The sequence below is a fragment of the Grammomys surdaster genome, unplaced genomic scaffold (assembly GCF_004785775.1).
Source record: "Grammomys surdaster isolate TR1022 unplaced genomic scaffold, NIH_TR_1.0 137, whole genome shotgun sequence".
Taxonomy (NCBI): Eukaryota; Metazoa; Chordata; class Mammalia; order Rodentia; family Muridae; genus Grammomys; species Grammomys surdaster.
The window spans coordinates 3,563,834-3,587,420 of NW_021604595.1; the positions used below are offsets into that span (position 1 = coordinate 3,563,834).

General features: G+C 44.2%; 1 protein-coding gene across 2 annotated transcripts in view; it reads right to left on the bottom strand.

Annotated features, from left to right (window-relative positions):
- Positions 1–23,587, bottom strand: part of Cap2 (cyclase associated actin cytoskeleton regulatory protein 2) — a 148,407-nt gene that overhangs the window by 6,465 nt on the left and 118,355 nt on the right. The window contains exons 8-11 of one of the 2 annotated variants that reach the window (XM_028763265.1): positions 8,703–8,892; positions 6,184–6,356; positions 4,250–4,373; positions 4,071–4,177 (exon numbers count right to left, since the gene is read on the bottom strand). In XM_028763265.1, the coding sequence (XP_028619098.1) occupies positions 4,071–4,177; positions 4,250–4,373; positions 6,184–6,356; positions 8,703–8,892 (594 nt within the window). The remainder of the gene's footprint in view (positions 1–4,070; positions 4,178–4,249; positions 4,374–6,183; positions 6,357–8,702; positions 8,893–23,587) is intronic. The other variant, XM_028763266.1, reaches the window with a different exon arrangement.

Below are 23,587 nucleotides of genomic sequence, written 5' to 3' on the forward strand. Positions count from 1 at the left end.
CCCCCGACTCTCAAGAACTAAGATCTCACACTATCACCGCCCCCTGGATACTGTCATCTTCCACCCCACTTTCCCTCACTTCCTCCATCTTTCTTCCTCCTCCCTTCCTTCCGACAGGGTCTCATGTAGCCTAGGTTGTCCTTGAACTCACTTTGGGACCAAAGATGGTTTTGAATGGCTGACCCTTTTCCTGTCTCTACCTCCGGAGTGTTTTGGTTACAGGTGTACACTGTTACACTCAGCTTTACTGTGTTTATTTGTTTGTTTTTGAGACTTGGTTTCACTTTGCAGCCCTGGCTAGCCTGGAACTTGCTGTACAGATCAAGCTGGCCTCTAACTGCAGTGAGTCCTCCCCAGGGCTGGGATTATTAAGTGTGCAGCACACACTCAACCACTGTTTCCCCCGACTCTCAAGAACTAAGATCTCACACTATCACCGCCCCCTGGATACTGTCATCTTCCACCCCACTTTCCCTCACTTCCTCCTTCTTTCCTCCTCCCTGTATGTAACTACTCTCTTGGCTTTTGTTGTTTGTTGTTGTTTTTAAAATTTGTTTGTTTGCTGTTTATTTTTTGCTTATGATCTGTCTATTGGGTGAAGTGCCCAAGAGAACACCTTGACATGTCATAAGTGTGTGTGAATTGGTTTGCACACTCTATAGTTTTTTAATAAATGGACCTATCACATAGCACCACCCTGTAACTTAACCTTTCAGCTCAATGCCCCCCTTTAAAAAATTACCTGCTTTTAAAATTCACCTATTTTTTTTTATGCTGGTAACAATAGCTTGTTTATTTTAACTGTTAAATAGTGTTCAACTGGAAAGAGTTGTTTATTCATTTGCCACTTGGTGGACACTTAAATTTTTTTGCTCTCTCTTGCTACTGCCATGCCACTACAATACATGCTCTCCGTGTTTCCTTATCTGTGACTGGAGCTTTACCACAGGCACAGAAGCACATAATGATTCAGCCACGGGCTATGGATGTGGCATTCACACTTGGTGCCAATCTGTCCTGCAGTGGGTGTACCAAGTTCACGCTTGGGCATGGCAGGGAAACCCAGTGTCGCACTTCCATGACAGGTTGTACACCAGACATTAGCACGCACCCCCTGCACTTACAGATCCTTTACACATCAGATTCCACGGACGTGACTCTGTACAGAACAAGGACATTCTAAATGCAAAAGAGATGAGCGAGGACAAGAATCCATGACTGTGGTATTCGTTTATACTCCTCTTTCTGTCATGCTAGCATATCTCCATATGTATGTGGCAGCCAGTTCACTTCTTATGTCTCTGAATGGTTAATACTCTCTGCTGGCTTCTCTATTAGAGCGTGAGTCTCAGTTTCTGGACTGTATTTGCGTCTTTACATGTTCTGGATGCAAATCTTTCTCATTATCTACATTGTAAATATCTTTCCTTAATCCATATCTGGTCTTTCAGATTTGCATATCATATCTTCTGTTGAATATATATTATGAAAATTGTGGTGTGTGTGTGCATACACACTCTCGTGTGCACCCTCGCATACACAGTACTGGGGATTATAATACCTAGGACCTCACCCATGCTATGTAAACGCCACTGAACTCAATCTGCAGCCTAGAACTATAACTTTAATGGCATTAGAGTAACCACTTGTTTTCTTTATGGTTTGTGGTTTTGAATCACATGAATCACAAAAGCATGAAGTTTTTTTTTCCCCCTTTCTGTATGTTGTTCTAAATGTTTGAATATATTTAATTGGAACCTTACTTTTAAGTATGGCATGAAGTGTAGATTCAGTGGTTGTTTTATTCTTAATTTTTTCCTTTAAAAAAAATTTTTTTTTGTGTGTGTATGAGTGTTTTGCTTGCGTGCGTGTCTGTGTACCATGTGTGTGCAGTACTTGTGGTGGCCAGAAGAGGGTGGCAGAACCTGAGACTGGAGTTACAGATGGTTGGGAGATACAACCTGAATGCTGAGAACCGTACCTGGGTCCTATGCAAGAGCAGCCAGTGCACTTAGCTCCCGAGCCATCTCTCCAGCTCCTCACTGTTGCTTTCCCACATAAATGATCAACTGTTCTAAAATCCATTTCAGTGTATATACCCCTCTACGTCATGGCTTGCTAGTATGCTTTTTTTGTTTTCCTTTTGCCTTTTTTCTTTTTTTTAAATATCTCCCACCATGTGCCACCTTAAAATGACCCAATTCGCCTTGTTCATCTGCTTTCAAATGACTTTATCTAGTCTTTCAAAGACTTTATTTTTGAGTTCTGTGTGTCACGTGTGTCTGGGTGTGAGTTAGCGCTTGTGAGTACAGGCCACGTGGAGTTCATAAGAGCATGCCAGGTGCTCGCTCGGGAGCTGGAGTTACAGGCAGTTGGGGGGCAGCTTAGTTTGGTGTTTGGGAGAAGCCAAATTCAAATCCCCTGCAAGAGCAGCAGCACTTGTAAGCACCGAGGCTCCTTCCTGGCTTTATTTTTCTTGGACTCTTAGCTTCCAAATGAATTTCAAGGTTTTTTTTTTTTCTTCTTTAATAAAAAAAAATTGCTGAACTATTTGAGCTTTGCTGGACTTACAGACTAAAGAGACAGAAATGATGCTTGTGTTGGTTTTGCTCACTTAGCTCACAACCATTCTGTGTTCTTTATAAATCTCTTTCAGTTGTTTTGAAGATTTATTACTTGGTCCCCTTCAGTTTGGTTGCTATTCTGAATCTTATTTTGAATTACACTTCCTAACACATATTCATGGTGCCAAGAGATGATGAATTTTTTTCTGTTGACAGTATACCTACCTGTCTTGCCGTATAGTTTATTGCTCTCTCTTGGCCTTTATATAAAATAATCATTTTGCTGTCATATAAAGACATCTTTATCTCTTCCTTTTCAATTTTATTTATTTTGGTTATTTTTCTTATCTTATTGCAGGAGTTAGAACCTGTAATGCATTATTGAATAGAAATAAGGACCGGAGGAAAGCTCTTGCTTTGGTGTCAACAGCAATTCTTCTAAATGAAATGTGCCACTTGCAGTAGGATTTCAAGAGATATTCTTAGTTTGGTTTCAGCATAACATCCCCTTTCCTGGGATTATCAGATACGTATGTGTAGAGCTGGCATTCTTACCCAGGATCCAGGATCCCCAATCAGCGCTGTTTCCACACAGTGGGGATAAACAGAACCAGCGTCTTAAAATGACAAGGTAAATAGACAAATGTAATATATACAATTAAGTGAGTTCTAATTAAAAGTGTGAATGGAGAGAAACCCAGAGAAGAGAAAGATTTACATAACTGACATCTAATTTTGTCAATCACCACGAGGAAACACCAGATTGTAAAGGGTAATTAACACTAGGCAAATAGCAGAACCAATGAGAGGGGTTGGACTTGGCTCAGAGTCAGAAGTCCTTTGGATCTTTGTATGTTGTAAAAAGTCTATTTGACAAAATCAAAATTACTGAAGGATACAGACATTCTCTTGTTTCTGAAAATTCAATTCTGATCCTACTTACTCCCTGGCTTTTTTTTTTCTTCTTTCTGATTATCTTGTTGATTCTGTATACCACCCCCCTTCTCCCTCATGGTCATTTTTCTTCTGGGGGGGATTCTCTTTAGCATGGGGGATGTTATTTTCCTAGGATAGTCTCTCAAGAGTCTTTATTCCTATAGTGGCAGATTCACCTACTTGTGTGCTCAGCAACACTTACCGGGTGCCTACAGTGTTCAGGTGACACATAGGTCTTTAGAACTGTGCACTGCATAGCTGGCTTTGCTTTCTTTTGTAGTCCTGGACAGAACCCAGAGTCTTATGACTGCCTGCCCTGGGCCACTGAGCTTTGTCCTCAGCTCTCTAGCTGTCCAGGAGATCAAGAGGGTAAGACAGTGTTTGCAGTACAAAATGGGGGAAAATAACCAAGACTGATTAACATTGACTTGAGAATAAAGACCGGGCTTCTCCAGAGAGGGGATGAAGTTGTGTTTAGAAAGATCAGAAATGTGATGTTTCCCTGCAGGAAGATGAGCAGTTCGTGTAGAGCCATGGCCAGGGCAGACCATGGCCCCAGAGGCTACTCACCTGGATCTGAATGTCCTTGGAGTTGATCACTTCCACGATGCCCACCACATGATCAAACACCAGGCCAAACTTCTTGCAGTTATCTAAAAGAGAAAAAAAACAAAGCTCTAGTAAATGCACGTGGCTGGTTTCTGCAACCCAGCTCAGTGTAACAATCACACAGCCTTAGTTTTGCCTACCAACAGTGATGGAGTTTACTTTTCCCTTTATCTGAAGAGTGGATTTGTCACATTTGAAAATGTAAGCCACTTGTTTCAGCTCAGTCTCTGAGATGACAAGGTCATTCCTGTCCTCTTGGTATTCCTAAAGGTAAAACAGACATGGACATTAAACATGAACAGAAGGATGGGCCAACCCCACTGACTGCTGACCTTGCTAGAGGCTTCAACAGAATTGTCGCCTTTCAGCATGCTGTCTTCTGGAACATTCTCCTTATGGAGAAACCTCCAGGTCTTAGCTGTCGATTGTAATCATGGGAGTGAGTGAACCACTGCTTGGGAGTGGGCATCAGTTAGCGTGTCAGATGTTAACAGCCCTGCTAGAAAGCAGGGCTGGAGCAGGGATGTGGTTGCTATGCACACTTGGTTGCTATGCAGATGCTGGCAGTCCATTTGATGCTGCATCAGACCCTGCTGTGGTCATGAGGAGATGGAGCTGCTGGGGTCTGAGCAATGGTTCAAGCTCCAGTGTCTTTTCAGGCCTTGGCAACCTTTCCAGAAACTTTGCTCCTTAGTCTTTAAGAGAGCTCTCTGATTCAGTAGGGGACTCCAGCTATCATCCATATTCAAAGCATTCCTGGCACACTTATGTAATTAACCCCGAGAATGGTGGGTGGCAGCGGTAGCTTCAGGTTATGAATGGAACTATCAGCCCATCACCACAAGGCAGAGTTCCAGGAGTACTGGTTGTTGGCTTCTTCCCCACCTGCTTAAAAGCTTGGAAATCAGTAGTCATGTTCACAGAAAGGAAGCACACCGCAGTGGCTAGGGGCTGGAGGGCTAGAGGCAAAGGAGTCATTGTCTAACAGGCTGAGTTCTGCAAGATAGAGTGTCCAGCAGTGAATGCCAGGGATGGAAACCCAACAGTGTAAACACACCCAACATCACAGGGATGTGCATTTAAAGATGCTTTGTAGAGATTTAGTCTTTTGCTATGTATTGTAATGCTAAATACTGGCCCCCAAGGCCTGGTTGCCCCAGGGATGAGAAAACCCATTTATAGACCCAAGTGATGCTATGTAACCTTGCCCCAAGTTATCTCTCATTGGTGAATAAAATTGCCTACTGCCTATCGTTAGACAGGGGATAGGCAGGGTTTTTTGGTTCCAGGGCTTTCTGAGGCAGGAGATCATGAGGGGGAGAGAGAAGACGGTAAAGAGAGAAGTTGTTGTGGGTAGGTGAGTTATGAGAACATGGTCGTGAGGGCTGGCCAGCTGAGGTTGGGAGCAGCCCATATGGAGCATAGCAAGTTATAACTCTGGGTCTTCTGTAGGGAAGTAGACATGACAGCATAGAGGGTAGACATCTGCCCAGCTCCCATGGTGATTAAGGCTTATTAAAAACATAAAGGTTGTATGTCTTTTATCTGGGAACTGAATGATTAAGGCAGGGTAGAAACCCCAATTTGAGATTAAATATTTACTGCAACCATGGTTACTGGTGACTGTTATGTGCATTTTTACCACAGTTTAAAAAATAGTTTTAAACAAGGCGGTGGTAGCACACACCTTTAATCCCAGCACTAGGGGGGCAGAGTCAGGCAGATCTCTGAGTTTGAGGACAGCCTAATCTACAGAGCAAGTTCAAGGACATTCAGGGCTACACAGAGAAACACTGTCTCAAAAAAACCAAACTAAACCAAGCCAAGCCAAGCCAAGCCAAGCCAAGCCAAACCAAACCAAAGAATAGTTCTAGAAAGTAGAAGAATCCATAGGAGTTACCAATATATATATATAAGTCTGCAGAAGTACCCAGTTTCTCATTTTGGCATCATTGTTTTTTTGCATCTTACTATTTCACTTGGAAACTCCCATGTCTTTCTGAAGTGCTTTGAGGTGTTTAGAAGTTGGTTTTAGTCGAGAGAATCGGAGTAAATGTTACAGGATTTCACTCACCACTCTCCATTTCTTCCCTTCCAGCTCCAACACTGGAGCATGTTTCTGAGGAGAATTCGATTTTGGAGACGTGGGGCTTGGCGTGTGGGTTTTGGTTGGAGATCGAACTTGCCCTTGAGCCCTCAGGCTGGGATTCTTGTATGTCTTCTTGTCGTCTGTGACATGGCGGAGCCCTAGAAAGGCAGGACAGTTTTGTCAACTTATCCTAAGCTAGGATCACCTAGGAAGAGAATCTCAATAAGAAAGTGTCTCGGTCAGGTTGGCCTGTGGGAGATTGTCTTGATTGGTATGATTGTCTTGATTGTCTGTGGGAGATTGTCTTGATTGGTATGAGAATGTAGAAACTTAAAATTAATAAAAAGCTCCGATTTCGGTTTTAAACTCAAATATTAACGGCCCCCGAGGCACATCCCGGGAAGAGTACATCCCGGAGGCTCGAGCAAACATTCCAGAGGAAGAAAGACCCAAGATAAGAGTTTATGAGCTCTTAGCACAGTAAAACCTGGGTAAACAGAAGCTACTTAAGCTGACTCTGTTTGTTGTAAAAAATAAGATGCAAATTTGAGTTACTTAGGAACTGAGCCTGGGTACGGAAACTAGGCTTGAGAACAAATGTTTGAAATCTTTTTTAATATTGTCCAATAAGCAATTAACTGTCTTTGTGAACTCAGTATATAAGCCACCCTTCATCCCAATTTGGGGTTCCCTCTTGCCTGCAAGCAGAGGGGCCCTGGTGCACCAGCCACTATCAATTCTTCAATAAACCTCATGAAAATTGCAGTGAGTCCTGTCTGTGAGTATCTCTGGGGGAGCGTGTCCCGTGGGTTTGGATCTTTATCATCCAACAAGAACAGCTTGAAAATGGTCAGCACCATTCCCTGGTTGTGGACCTTGGAGTATATAAGAGTAGAGAAAGCTAGCTGAATACTAAGCATGCATGTGTTCACTTTCTCTCTGCTCTTGACTCTGATGTGACTAGTTGCTTCAAGTGCCTGCCTTGACTTCCCCACGACAGACTATAATCTGGGATTGTACACCCTTCTCCCTTGAAGTCACTGTTGTCACAGCAACAGAAAAGCAACTAAAATAGAAGGTGGCACAATGTAGGATCATCCCATCTTATGAAAAGGGAAATGCCCACTATGTAAAGTACATAACAACTGTTGGTAAAGTATGAGATTGAAAGAAATGCCGTGTGTGTGTGTGTGTGTGTGTGTGTGTGTGTGTGTGTGTAGAGCATTGTTTTTTTGCATGTAAATGTCCCTCAAGGCCCATGGAAAACTTGGTCTCTAGATCAAGACACTCTGTGGGGGCGGTGGGTGGGGAGCTGTTGTAGAACCTTTAGATTTGATCAAAAATTTGAGGTCAATCGTTGCTGGAAGAAGTAGGTCACTGATTGCATGTCCTGAAATCTCATAGCCTGTCCAGACTTCCTGTCTGCTTCCTGTTTTACCAAGAAGTAAGGAGATGAAGGGTCAACTCAGCTGGATTTGGAATCGACTAGGAGACACAACTCCAGGCATGTCTGTGAGAGAATCTGCAGAGATGTGGCAGTGGGTAGAGAAGGCTCACCCCGAATACAGATGATCCATGCAATGGGCTGGGACCTCAGCCTGAATTAAAGGGTGAGCATGAACTGGGTACCAGTATTCATGCCCCCTGCTTCTTGACCTACTATGACAGGAGCAAGCAGGACTGTGCTGCTTTCCCGATTGATGAACTATGTCCTACTGTGCAAAAAGTAAGCAAAAAGCCCTACAATTCCTTAAGCCATCTTAACCCCCTTAAGACTGTCTGGTTTACTTATAGCTAAATGGTTTAAAATGCTATGCTACCCCCAGAAAGTACTTTTCAGAATTTGAAATCAGCTTTAGAGTTAGAAGTCTATTCCTTTACTCTGTGAGTTTCAGAGGGATGAGCAGTGCAGGCCTGAGCCAGGAATAAATGTGAAGGTTTGAGTTTTTAGCTTCCAGCCCCATGTAGAGCAACCTCTACACCTTCAATCCTATTCAATGTGCAAAACAAAAACACCTACAATGTACCTTTTTGGCCACATGACTATCTTGTCTAGCATGAGTGTACTTTTGATCCTGATAAATGTTAAATATTTGCATTAAAATAATCAACTACTTGCCATATGAAGACAAAGATAATTCAATGATAGTGCTTCCAAGAGCCTTGGTAGGGATACATCAAGGCTCCATTTCGCCATCTTTATTTCATTTGATCTTGATGACTTAGTTTTGGAGATTGATGGGGAGCCCTGGGGCTGAGGAGGCCCCACTCATTGGTCAACTGAGAACCCAGAGTCTGAGTTCTCACTGGTCTATATTGCAGCCCAATGGAGCCTTTGTTCCTAGAGCTGGAAAGTACCCATGCTCCCACCTTCCAGAGGCAGCTCTTTCTCCCTGTATCTTAAGGATGGCGGTAGAATGATGCACCTTTCCTTGAGGTATGGAGAATCCATATGCCTAGAGCCAAAGGGAAAGGGAGTAGGCTTCCAGGGTTTGTTTTCTTACCTTTTGTGATGGCTTCTCCCTGATTAAGCTGGGCAAATAGAGCTGACCGAGAAGGGGAGGGCTCCTCCTTTTTACCCTCACCCTCAAAAGGTGGGGGTGGCCCAGGAGGAGGCGGTGGTGGAGGTGGTGGGGGGAGAGCAGGCCCAGAGGAGAGGATAGAAAGTGCCGATGCTGTGGATGCTACAGGACCCTGTGGGAGACAGAAGATGGGAGCTTTGCTGAGACCGGAGCTCTGGCTGGGATTGTTATGGGTTCAAGACTTTCCAATAGCATCCCAGAGGCACGACCATGACTCATGAGTCTGTTTGAAGGCCCTGGATCAGGGGGTGATCTTCTTGGAAACATGCAGTCTGTTGGACGGGCCCTGCATGTTTAGAAATCTCACTGCAAAGTCCAAGGCTCTGGATAAGAATGAAACCTGGTCTTGACTAATTAGAAACCATGAGAAAAAGTTGTTAATGGATAGGAAAATTAACTTTTTTTCTGGACATGGCAAACCAAAACTGCTAAGGGGGTGGGGGGAAAGAGAGAGAGAGAGAGAGAGAGAGAGAGAGAGAGAGAGAGAGAGAGAGGTTTTTGAGCACTTCCGAGTAAGTAAAGAGACTGAAATTCTCTGGAGCTTGTTTCCCAAATTTGCTTGCCTCAAACTGGGCCTCCCAAAACAAAAGTCATTTATGACCTGGGCACTGTCAGACCCAGAGGTAAGAGGGGACCTGGAACCCTGATTGTTCTGTGAATATCAAGGCTGATGGGCCGATAGAAATGAGACCCTTCCTGAGTCAAGGCCAGCGTAATTCTCACTGTCTGTGTCCAGGGGCCACCAGAGGGGGGTTCCTGTCAATGAGCCTGTTCATCTTTATCGACGTGACGTTGACGTAGAATCATGGTGGAGACGCACCGCTGACTCTGTCCTCCGGGATACTTCCAGCAAGATTCCACTGAGGAACACCAACTTGGGGGCGGGGACTGGACTGAATAAAAAGGAGTTGAGCACCAGCATTCATCTTTCTGTCTCTCAACACAATGTGGCCAGCTGCTTCACACGCCTGCTGCCAAGCCTTCTCCACAGTCATGGCCTGTGCCTTCAACCTCTGAGCCGAAATAAACCCTTCCTCCCTGAAGTTGCTTCTTGTCAGGTATTTGGTCATAACGATGAGAAATAGATCCCATAGATGATATTTTCAGAGGGCTTAAAACTAATTGAACTTAAATACACAACAAACTTAAGATGTGTATACTATTACACTATTTTTAATGCCTTGGTTACTGTTCGATTTCTGTGAAGAGACACCATGACCAGGGCAACTTATAAATGAAAGAATTTAATTGGGGGCTGGCTCACAGTTTCAGAGGGTTAGTGTAGGGGGAACTACTTAGAAAATGGCGCCCAGTCCAGCTTGTTCCCAGACAGCAACCATGTTCCTGCTCCTCCTTGCCTCTGACCAGGGCTCTGGCTAACTAGATACATAGGCCCTGACACTCACGAGATGCCAGCGATAGGGATGGCTCTTCTAATCCACCATGCTACATCCAAATCCACAAAGCTTGGCTGAACCCCAGACAATATCTGCCATCCTGGCAGTACCCGGTAGAAATGAGACTCTTGAAGCTTAACGATTATCTAAAGGATTTATATATTTAGAAATGCTCAATCAACAAGATGTCCACACAGTTAGAGTTGGTACCCAATATCTAACCTTTTGATAGAAGTTACTACCCAGGATAGCTTTCAACCTATCCATGGTTCTCCATGGCTGATAGCCTCCTTCTTCTCCTCCCCTTCCTCTCTTTCTCCCCTCCCCTTCCTCTCTTTCTCCCCTCCCCTTCCTCTCTTCTCCCAGCTCTACCTCCTCTTCTACTGCCTAATCACTGAGCTCCACTGTGAATACAATGTAGCAGAATAAGTATCCTGCTACAGGTTAGTCTATTTCCATGATGGCAGGGCATGGCATGGCAGCAGGCAGGCAGGCACAGTGCTGGAGCAGTAGCTGAGAACTTACATCCAGATATCCAGGGAGTGGACAGAGAGAGAGGGTGAGACTGGACCTGCTGAGGGCTTTCAAATCCCCAAAGCTCACCCCTAGTGACACGCCTCCTCTAAAAGGCCACATCTCCTCCTCCTTCTTAATCTGTTTATCCAGTGGGACCCCCACACTTAGACATAAGAGCCTATGGAGGCCATTCTCATTCAAACCACCCTATTTAACATAGTTTTACCTTTTATTTTTATTTGTGTGAATGTATGGGTATTTGTTTGGTGTGTGCAGTAATAGGTGTGTGTAATGTAAGTGTCCTTGAATCTGGATTTGTAGTCAATTGTGAACTGCTTGTCATGGGTGATAGGAATCGAACTCAGGTCCTCTGGGAGAGTAGCGAGTGCTCTTAAGCACTGAGACCTCTCTTCCTCATATTAATCTTTGTAAACACTGTCATATAGCTATATACCTATGAAAAGGAATTAGAAGCCAATTAAATTTTAAAAAGGCAGAGGTGGGGGAGTGGGGCATTTCAGGCATTTCACTATTGAGAGTCTGAGGCAGGGGAATGATTAGTTTCAGACAACCCTGGACTTTTCATATAGAGGTTAAGTTTGGACGGCATAGTGAGACCCTGTCTCAAAATTACGATGTAATAGGACACTAAGAAACTAGGGGAGACAGAGTAGTTTGTGTGTTTTCAGTACCAAATACAAGAATTGAAACCTTATATAATGAGCACAGCATAATCTTATTTTCATAAACAACTCGGTATTATGGGATGTCAAAGTCAGGAAGTTTTCATCTGCAGTTGTCTTTTAAAACAGCCATTTTCAAGCACTTACATAATCTCTATTCAGCACGGAATCGCTGTGAATAGAAAAGACTCTTCTCTCATTCAGAATGTGTATCTCTGAGCCTCTGCGAGGGGGCAGAAGTCTCCTCTCCCAGTAAGCTACAGTTTACCACATTTTTTTTTCCTAAGGAGGAGCAGCCCGACTCCCTCAGGATTCTGGGGTCAAGCAGAAAATGGTTCCATAGTTCTTGAGACAAACCAATTTTTTTTTTCTTCCCGGGATCCTAAGTGATTTCTGTCATCTTACTGGGGTGAAATTTGAGGCATTTGCTCAGACTCATAAAGGACACACAGTATAAGCTTTGGACATCAGGCTGTATTCCAGGCCTCAGTGTTAGACACAGAGAGCCTCGGAATAGCTTTCTCAGAACCCTGCCATTATCCATGCAGCCAGTGGAGGGGCAGTCCCCTCCCCCAGCACCTGAGACACTTCAGCTTCCCAGACATCCTGTTTTGTGAGAAAGGGAGCTGACCCTTGCTTCCACATTTTAGGAACGTGGGTTCCTTCGTTCTCAGAATCTTTAAGTGCTGGGAGATGATGCAGCAATGGAGAAACCATATCCCATCTTCTGAGGACTTTGACATATTCAGTTGGTGACAACCGACAGAGAGGTTTTGCAGAGATAAATGTGGAAAAAAAAATCTCCCAAATCAAGAGTGCCTGGAGCCTGTGAAATGCTGCCCTGGACGTGCCCTTCTGAGGTCCAGCTACATTTGCACAACATTCGCTGGGTACCAGGCTCTGGTTTCCAAGGTTACTTTGCAATTAGCATTCAGAGGCTTTGCTGAACAGCAGACTTGAAACCAACTGATTAGGCCTTCCCTTCCCTGAACTGAATCTCTTTGGGCTGCCCCTGAAGCACGGAGGGGAGGAACTAATCTTTCTTGTCTTTTTTTTTTTTTCTGTACCTGTTACAGACCTCCTGTGACGTGGCACCCAGAGGGCAGCAGCCAGCAAGACTGATCCCACCGAAACCCAGTGAAGGAGAGAGGAAAGCAGGCCCTGGGTTGGGGGTGGGAGCCGGGGTTGGGTTGAAAAAGGACTTTCAGGTGCCAAATGTTTTGTTGATTACTTACTGAGTACTCAGTTAGGATTCAGCTCTAGATTTATCGGAACACTTGAAATACCTATGGATCTGTTAAAATTTCCCAAGCCCAGGCTGTGTGGCAGAAATACTAACTGGAGAATACAAGCAAGGTGGGCTGCATACTTGTGTGTCTGTGTGTGTGTGTGTGTGTGTGTGTGTATTTGCTCCCCTACTTATCTCAGGGCTTACAGTGTATGAGTAACCGTGGGAAAAATCGTCCTGTCCTGTGAGCCGTAGTGGATCTTAAATAGGACAATGTCACTTGGGCTGTATGGAAATCCCTCTGAGAGAAAAGAAAGCAGAGAACCCAGAAAGGCTCTTTGCATTTAGCAGTAAGCCTGCAGCTAATGCCAGAGGCACAGTTCTTGCGCATATTTGTTGATTTTAAAGCCTTCTTTACAGAAATCCTTTATCTATATTCAGATTTTTATTTTTTCAGAGACAGCATCTCATGTAGCCCATGTCAGCCTGGAACTCACAAGGTAGCCAAGGATGACCTTGAACTCTTGACCTATCTGCCTCTACCTTCCAGGGTCTGGGATTGCATACCCAGCTACATTAACAACAACAACAACAACAACAACAACAACAACAAAAATACGATTATTTATTTATGCATATGGTCATGCCTGCCATAATGAATGTGCAGAGGTCAGAGGACAACTTACAGATGTAATCTCTTTCCTTCTTTCCTGGGAATGGAGCCCAGGTAATCAGGCTTGGCATTGATCTGAGCCATCTTACCTGATCTAGGTTTTGTTTGTTTAAAGTCACTGGTGCACAGGAAGCTGGGGTGTGGGGAGGAAGAGGGTGAATCTGGAAGGGGGTTAGGAAGAGGAGTTGGGGATGGGGGCGTAATTCTGATTAAAATACTTTGTAAGCATGTATAAAATTCTCAAAGAATTAACACAAATATTATATTAAGTAAGATCACGGGTCAAGTGAAAAACTAGATGGATTACCTTGTTAAATAGCAGTTTGCCTGGATCTCCACATGTGATCAAAGCACTGGGAGAAACATAATGTCCTTGACTTTTTTTGTTTTGCTTTTTGAGTCATGGTCTTGCTAATGTAGCTCAGGCTGGCCCCATGTGCCTACTACTATCTCAGTCCTCCCTGTACAAGGATCATCAGTGTGTATCATTACGCCTGGCTTGGTTTAGTTTTAATCTCTGCCGCTCCTCACTGGCCTCTCACACATGCACCTGGTTGTCTTTGTATGGATATCTGGGGTGGTCTTCGTGTGGTGGGGAGGTTAGGCCTCTTGGCTTTGGTACGGGCGCCCTCGGCATCAACTCAGCCTTCACATTGGCTTTGCCATGCTTTGGTACTCTGTTGTAGAATCTGGCCTCTTGCTCAGTTAGTTATTTCTGTACTCACCGACTATAGGAACAACTCACTTGTACCCAGACCCTGGTTCCTGACAGAGTGCTCAAGTTGTTCTGGGAGGGGGGGGGTCTCGGTGTCCTTGGGACTAGAGACTGGCTACCTTTGAAAGGTAGACATAACAGGAGAGGTAGCTGATAGACTGGGGGATTTTGCATTCTTCAGAATTTGAGTTGGGTCTGTGCAGAGACTCTAAAGATGTAAGTCCTGCCTGGGAACCTGGGGCGTTGGCACCAAAGAGGGGTCCTTCCCCGCTGGGTTCTATCAAGGTTTTGGGAAAATGCCAGATTGGTCTGAGGACCTCCCTCATGCCTTTGATTGGAGGCTTTGGGATTAGACCTGTATGAAGCAGGATGTTTAGAGGTATGGCCTACTTGCAAGCTTTGGGTCTTTTTCAAACATTCTTCTTCCTTCGACCCTCGCTTCCTCTGCAATCCCTCTTCCCTGTGCCTGTGAATGCATAGATACAGGCTCTGTTCTTCAGGAGCCTTGTTTAGGCCAAAGGACAACTTTCAGGAGTCAGTTCTTTTCTTCCACAGAGTGGGTCACAGAAATCAAACTCAGGTCATCTGGGTGGGTGGTGGTGGGTGCCAGGTGCCTTGACTCACTGAGATGGATTGCCAATCCTACCTGTTTTATGGCTTTTAAAAAACAAAACAAAGCAAAACAAAACAAAACAAAACAAAACAAAACAAAACAAAACAAAACAAAACCATGGGCCCTGGGGACTGGAGCTCAGATTTACCAGCCAAATTACTGCCCTAGCACAAAGAAAGCTTTTCTTAATAAATTCTTTTATAATACGTGTGACTTGAACAATTACTTTCAATTTTATAGCCACAGGGTAGAATCAGACATCTTAGCATTCAGAACCCAGAGAGGTGAGGTCATGTGACTGGGATGAGGTCACCTAGCCCAGAGAGCTGAGAGCTGAAGGCAGCAATCTCAAAGCAGGAGCTCTGAGGGAGGCCGACTTAACCTTACCAAAGCAGCAGTGACCCATCCGGCCAGACAAACACTTAGACATTCCCTAGGCTGGGGAGATGAGTCTCTGAAATGTCTTAGAGTCTTCAGGCTGGCCACAAGTAAAGAGGAGCGTTTATAAAAGTCATGTAACAATGGCTCACCACTTAAAAAATTAAAAAGAGAAACAGAACATTTATGCTTTCCAATGGCTGAGTTCCCGGTGCAAAAGTTCACTTACGTTGCAAGAACACGGCACAAAAATCCCAAATGAGGCTTTTAAGGCCTATTAAGATTAATTCTGAGAGCAGATGTTTGATTATGGACTTTTTTTTTCTGGCAGAAAGACTTTTAAAAGAAAGTTAATGTTCTACAAATCTCTGTAAATTAATGTCACTGTCCTGGAAACAGCTGTCTCTTCCATTTTTAAAGCCGTGAACTGTAGGCAGAAAGCCAAGAGACATTCTAAGCGGCACATGGGCATTTGCAAGTTTGGAGTAATCTACAGTTCTGTACACTACGTTATATACGCCACGGCCTATATCACACATGCCCTAGCTGTGCGTCAGCGGTGTGCCCGCTGGCTTGATTTCATTCATGGCCGCTTCCCAGAGCAGTTACGACTCATTTCTTCAGAAGTCAGATTTTATTTTTTGGTGTTTTCGAGACAGGGTCTTGGATTTACTATGCAGCCCAGGCTGGCCTCAATACTCCCAGTGATTCCCCTGCCTCAGCCTCCCAGGTGCTGTGATTAAAGGTATGAGCAACCATGCCAGCCTCTTAGAATTTAGATTTTTGGTAGAGAGGGAGGTTATGAGGATGTCAAGTACAATCTTGCTCAATTGTGGTCATTCTATATAATTAACTGCATGTTTCTTCTTCCTAACGCTACTTCTTAAATAACCAGTTCATTCAGATACAGTCTAAACTCACTTCTAAGTACGCCATAAAAATGATTTCAGTTATCTAGGTTTTTGAGTTTGTAGAAAAAAGGGCCAGTAGGACTAGTCTGTGCCGGTCCACGGAGGCCGACCTCGGACTGCAGTGATTTAGAGCACACCACTGGGGGCTCTGCAAGTTCCCTAATCCCAAGAAGAGGAGACTGAGGGGAGTTAAGCAAAGAAGAAAGATATACAGACAGCATTGACCTCCAGTTTTGAGAATAGGTCAGGCAACCAGTATCTTGGTTGATATTTTTACCATCATTTAAAAAGCAGGGACCAAGAACATAAAATTATCATGTGATCCTTTCTTGGAACAGGTGGATCATGTTGCTTACAACAGGGCCTTTGCTGAGACCTCTCTTCTATAAAACTAGCTTAGCGACAGTAATATTTTGAGCCACCTGTCCTTAAAGTATTTGTGGAGATGGTAGATAAGGCCACAGGAATGGAGCAGCTGACACTCGCAGTATTTATGGGTCCTGTTTCTCCCTCCTTCAGGGACACACACATTTGGTTCCTTTGTTTCTGGGCAGGATTTCTCTGGTTGTCCTTTGTTGAACCATCTTGGCTTGTTAATCACTAACAAAGCCCACCACTAACAATCTCCAGGTAACAGTGCTAGCTCAAGTGTGCCTGGTCATACCCTCAGATGGCCAAATGTTCCCAGGCCCTGTCACTCACAGTTTTGACATCATAGGAACTCATGATGTTTTACAGCTAACATGTTATATAAAACACTGTCGATTACCTTTTCTGAAGACAAAGAATCCCAAACAGCCTGGTATGATATAACACATGAAACTTAAGAGCAATAAACCTCATTTCCATAATAGGAGACAGTGGCTAAAGAAAGAACAAAAGTCTCTCCTCTCTCTTTCGTCCTTTCTTCTCTCCTCTTTCTCTCTCTTCTCTTTCTCTTCTCTCTCTTCTGTCTTCTCTCTCTCTCCTCTATTTCTCTCTCTTCTATCTTCTCTTTCCCATCCCAAGGATGACTAGATTTTGATCCTCCTGTTCCTAGTCCCCAAGTGCTGGGATTGCCACTGGGGATTGAACACAGGCTTCGAGCATGCTGGGCAGGCACTCTACCACCCCAGCCTGTAAATAGTCTTTCAACCTCAAATTAATGATTTAGGGTTTTTTTTGTTTGTTTGTTTGTTTGAGACAGGGACTGATGTAGTCTAGGCTGGCCTGAAATTCACTGTACACCTTAAATGTCAAATCTCCCTGCTTGTGGCTCTCTGGTGCTGGGTTCATAGATGTACACCACCATTCCTGGAAGCTCACTCCTCCTGAGACACATTCTTGTTGTGTGGCTGGCTGGCCATGAAACTTGCTATGTGGAACTGGCTGTCAGTGACCCTTCTGCCTCTGTCTCTCAAGTGCTAAGATCACAGGTGTGTGCCACTGTGCTTGGCAATATACATATACATACACACACACACACACACACACACATATATCTGTACCTTGATCAACGGCAGTCAGATCAACATGTTTCCAAACATAAAGAACTTCCTTAAGAACTGGCAGATTTTACATCAACACTAATGTCACAGTTCCATTTACGATTATAACGGAGAAAGGTGATTGTGAGATTTGGCTCAGTGGGTAAGCATGTTTTTTCTACAAGACATGAGGACCTGTGTTTGAATTTCCAGCACCCACATAAAAGATGGGTTATATCTATGTGTACCTAAAACCTCAGCACTGGGGGAGCAGAGACAGGCTAGCTAGCCTAGCTAAGATGGTAAATGAAAGAGAGATAAGTGGAAGAGAGACAGACCCCTGTCTCGAGGCAATGAGGCTGAGAGTCATGGAGGGGACACTGGACATCCTGTTTTGGCCTCCACATATTTGCATACAGGTGCACATCCTTACACACTCAGATGGATGCACCCCACACGTCATACCACGCCCCACCACATACCACACACACAGACAAGAAAATAATGAAATAAAACAGAAGCGTCTCTGCATAGCAACGGACAGATGCTCATCCTAGCGACACAAGGGAAAGCCAGCGTGGACTCATGACTCCAGGCTGAGTTCTTTTTACCACTTATTCGGATTTTGAGACGTCTGCCAAAGAAAATAAAGCTCTGGGAACCATTCCAAGAAAACAGAATTGTTAATAATACCACAGAGAAGTGCAACATAATATTTTAAGGACATGCTTATTAATAACATTTGGAAAAGCAATTTAAAGACTATTTTCTATTTATTAATGAATACTGAACACTATGGAAATTTCTGATTTCCACAAAGTCCTATAATACTTATATGCAGTTGCTATAAAAAGATGGGTACACAACTATGACATAACATAGGGCCCCATTTGGATTAGTTTTTTTTTTCAGAGTCATGGTTCCGAACAGCCTTATTGCAGGATGTGAAAGGGAAGGTCAATAAGAACCCAAGTCGTGGAGTGAGGATGTGGCTTGATTTGAAGCATGCCTACTTAACCAAAAGAATCCCTGGTTTGATGGCCAGCACCGTGCAAACTGGCATTTCCACATGCCAGTAATTCTAGCATTTGGGAGATGGAGGCTGGAAGATCAGAAGTTCAAGGTCATTCTTGGCTACAAAGGGAGTTTGAATCCAGCCCAGGCTACATGAGACCATGCCTCAGGAACAAAACAGAACGATAAAGATGATCACAACCCTGAGCCCAGATCTCAGCGTCTCACCCCAGCCTGAGTTTTCTCTTCCTTTTCTCAGGATGGTTATTCGCCAGCGGATCGTGTATGTTGCTCCTTCGGTGACATGGATAAATGGGGCAGGGGAGTTGCAATTGATGAAAAATACAACAGAATAAACAAAACCAAGTCACTTCAGAGACAGAGTAAATACCTCTGGAAGCACCCCGAGAGAGACAGACACGGTCAGTGTTGGTAAGATCAGATCTGTGCTTCCCGTCTTAATTCGCATGCGCAGATGAGTCCTTCCAAAAATGACTGCTGCTCGGCCTGCCCAAGGTAGAGTTTTTTGATAAAAGTGGACCAGGCCATCCCAGCAGAGACGATACGTGGGGCACAGTGTAATTCACCTGTGTGAGCTAGGCATTTGAGGGAGATCATCTCGGTAAGTGCCTGTTGTTAAGAGTCTGACCTTGCTCTGCAGTCGATACCTAGACCGAATCTGGACTCTCCAAGTTGTCTTTTCTTCTTGACTGCCAGCACCGGCAACACAAAAATACAATTTCTCATAAAAGTAGGAAAAAATAAAATTTCCGTGGGAAAGCTTCCCAGAGTTAAAGATAGCCAAGTATACCCATCAAAGAGAGCACGCCAGAGAACCAACGACTGTATAAATGCCAAGAGTGACCCGTGCTTTGACTCAGCTGGACAGGGACTACATTGGGTCCTTTGAGCCTAACTCTGTCATAGAATTCAAGGGTTGTTTGTTTGTTTGTTTTTTGTTTGGATTTTAGGGTTCTGAAGAGATGTCTGTGCTGCCTTGAAAGATCAGTACTTTGGAAACAGCAGACATGAAGACAAAGGCAAGTAAGTTAAGGGAAGTTAGAGAGAAATTTCATTAATTAATAAATTTCCCCTCAATTTCACTAATGTTGTATATGTATTTTCACCTGAAAAACACTTTAAATGAAAATACCCAGGAGTGTCATCTTTTGAGCTTAAGAGTTGAAGTGTTGTAATGCAGGGTAATGTGTGCTAATATAGGGTAACCTGGGCTGACACAGGGTAACCTGGGCTGACACAGGGTAACACGGGCTTCAATTCCAACTCCAAATTTCATGGAAAAAGGTCAACTGATGCTTGGGTTTCCTTCTCTTCCCCTTCCTCTCCCTTCCCACTTCTCCTTCCCCTTCCTTCCTTTCCCCTCTCTTTCCTTCTTCATAGTGCTGAAGCTGGAACACAGGGTTTCATGAATGTCAGGTAAGGAGGTTCTCTACCACTGGAGCTGGTCCCCAGGGGTTGCAACACGCTTAGTTTGAATGACAGGTATGTAGACAGGGGACAGGGATTGGCTCTGTGCATTATTTTATGAGGTGTTGTTTCATGTTTGTGGGACAACCATATCTTCCCTCTTTTCTTAAGAAAACTTTTTTTTTTTTTTTGCTTAATTTGAAATCAGACTCAATTTCCCGAGTTAAAGTCATCTGAAGATGAGAGGCAGCAGGTGACCAGTGGCAGGACAGGGGACCTGCCACTGCACAGTGTGAAAATGCGCTGTCCACTCTCACCACCGTATTAACATAGAGATAAGGACATACACTCACAAGGCCCATTAACACTGGACGCAACCTGTAGTTACAGACCGCAGCTGGTCAGGTCAAAGTGGGTGGGGCATCATCTATTTCTAAAGCTAGGACAGTCACTGGGGATCCTTGGGTGCCTCTTCTGATGGGCTCATAGCCTCAGGGCAGAGGAGAAACTTCTGTGCTCATAGACAGGTAGGCCTCTAGCTCTCCACCCTGCCTCTCCATGTCTTAGGTTAGAAGGCTTCACTTCTATGAACCGGAAGACTCTTCTAGATCCTTCAGGGTTCAACCCCAATATCTTTTTATAGGTTTTATGGAGTGGAGCATATGTGTTTATATTACGTGTTCACGTGGGTGTAGGTGCATGGGTCTGTGTGCTTGAGGAGACCAGAGGTCCGCTTCAGCTGCTATCCCTTAGGGGTCATCCACCTTAGTGTTTTGAGACAGGGTCTCTCACTGGGGCTTGGGGCTTCCAATTATGCTAGGCTGGCCAGCGAGCCCTAGGGATCTGTTTGCTCCCGTCTTCCCAGAGCTATCATTATAAGTGCACGCTGCCACAGCTGGCTTTTCACATGGGTGCAAGTCCTTATGCTTATAGAGCAAGCCCTTTGGTGACAACCATCCTGCAGCCCTTTCTGGAGCTCTTCTGAGAACAGCCCCTGCTCCTCTGTACAAAGACTTCACCAGAACAGGTGTATGATAATTTGCACCACACCACAGACATTTGCTGGTGAATCTGGATTTGGTTTGCTCAACTCCAGAACTCTGGAGTTCCTTTCTTATTCATCTTACTGCCGCCTGCCAGATGTGGGCTCAGGACCTGGGATATGGGAGGCGTGTCATCCAACTGATATCATTTACTGATATAAATAGATCACTTATAAATATAAGCATCATGGAGGAGGTGCAGATCTTCAGATGCTTCTGCAGGGAGATGGGGCACTTTGGCAGGGCATGATGGTACATGGGGAGGCTTTTTATTAGAGTCCAGATAGATAGAGCTTTCCGGTCTTGGACTTCTGGTTTCCAAAACTCTGAGCTAAAGAACATGTTTTATTTATAAAGGACCGAACTTGGAGTGTTTTGTTACAGCAACAGAGAATGAACAAACAAGCATGTTCACTTCTCCTGTGGAGAACACTTTTGTCTGGCCACCCCCTTAAACCACAACCTTCCGATAGTCTTGTGGTGTGTGAAAGAATAAATGACAAAAATCCTCAGTTACACTGTGGCTGTCAACATTATAAATGAAAGAAACATGAAATAAAATAATTAAATCATCTAGGGCTAGAGAGGTAGCTTAGCAATCAAGAGCACTGGCTGCTCTTCCAGAGGACCCAGCACCCATGTGGCAGCTCTCAACTGTCTGTAACTCCAGTTTCAGGAGGTCTGACACTGTCACACAGACATATGTGCAGGCAAGACAGCAATGCACATAAGATAAAAATGAATTTACTTTTGAGACAGGGTCTGGCTCCGTTGCTCAGGGTGGCCTCAGGCTTGTAGCAATCCTCTGGGCTCAGCCTCCTGAGAGCTGGGATTACAGGTATGTGCTGCTCTGCCCTCCTCAAAAATGGAATTCTAACTGAACATGTTACTAAAATATTCCCAGGGTATGGTTTACATAAGTTAGGAATGAGGATTAACTTCTGACCCCTCAAACTTAGAGACTTTGAGTTCTTGGTTGTAAAAATTTTTCTAGTAAACAGAATAATCTTGACTATTAAATCAGACAGTTTTAAAAGCTACTACTATTTTGATTTATGGAGAGAGACAAATACTCTAAAATATTTATACTTTCTTATCAACAAACACCAAAACCCAAAGGTATTTATGAGACAATTAGAGACAGTTACAAATACACAACTCAAAGCTCCACGGTTTTGTTAATTGTATATGAAATTGAGGCTATTTGACTGCCACGGACATGCTTACAGTCGACTGAAGATACATCATGGGTTAAAATAAATCTATACTAATATACATTGACCTTACAACTTTCAGGCAGACCCTGAATCTCTGAGCAGTAATCTGTCAATTTAGACAATTGGTTTTCAGATAATCAAGAAGAGTTCATTATGTGGAAATCGGACTCCTCAGTTCTACAAAGCTGTGTCTAATCTCGGCCTCCCCCATTTCCTGAAGCCCCTCCCTGAAAGTCACTAGCAACAAATGACGTGTTACACTAGCAATTCTGGATGTGTTACTTGTATTAGCACCGCCATGGTAAAGTACTTGGCTAATGGAATTTAAGAGAGGAAAGCTTTCTTTTGTCTCTCAGTTTAAAGGGATCACAGTCCATTGTGGCCGGAAGGTAGGTATGGTGGTGGGATTGGTTTGAAACTGTGCTGTCAAGAGCTAGCTTACACGTAGGTGGATCAGTTTCTCCTCTCTCCCTTTTGATTTCAGTTCTGAGACTCCAGCCCACTGGATAAATTTGTCCAGGTCCAGGCAGGGTTAGCCCCCTCACTTCATCTTCTCTGAGAAAGATCCGATGGACACACCAGAGGTGTGCCTCACCAATGCCTAGGCCTTTCTTTCCTTAATCATGTTAACAACTGGAAGTCACAGTCTATGGACTATACTAGCCAGAATCTCCTAATCTCATTGGAAATTAACCAATATGCTGGATGCTGATAGCCTTTCAAGGTCTCTCCCAGGCCACCATTCACATCGGTGGCCAGGTCATCCATCTTACAGCTGTAAGACCCACACCCCCATCTTTTCACTGTCTCCTTGATAGATTCTTTAAGGAATGGACGTCTCCAGGTTTTTATTCCTGTCATGTTTTTTTCTGTTCCTTCCTCTCTTTAGATGATTCTAGGCAGATGATATACAGCACCTGTGCCAGGCTTTCTCTTCTTTCCGTGGTGCCTCACGGGCTCCTCAAACACAGTAGAGCAGCAGGCATCTCCTTCCTTTGCTAGTGGCTGCTCCTAGTGTGGTGACCCTGTTTTTATTGCTTTCCCTAGAAATCTAGATCAGAAAATTTGTGATTAAATTTGAGTTCTTCTCTACCTTCCCTCCCCAAACCATCATCACCTTCGCACTCCGGTTCACGCATCTTCCTCTGCTCTGTTTCTTCTTTAGCCTCCTAGGGTGTACTGGGTCCCCTGGGCTCTGTTTCTTCTTTAGCCTCCTAGGGTGTACTGGGTCCCCTGGGCTCTTCCCTCTCTCATGTATCAAATACAATTCAAAGCACTTTCTACAGCTTGTAACTTTCTGCTTAGCAACCTAGAGTGAAAGTAACAAGCCTTGTTGCTACCTATGACCCAACCTTCTTAGCATAACTACAAAGTTGCCTTCGCCAGCTTTGCAAAACTACTAGCCTTTACAGTCTGCCTGGGAAAGTTGTATATACATACTAGATGTGCACATACTGAACTCTTTGCCCAGAATTACCCATTACCCTTTCCTTCCTTCCTTCCTTCCTTCCTTCCTTCCTTCCTT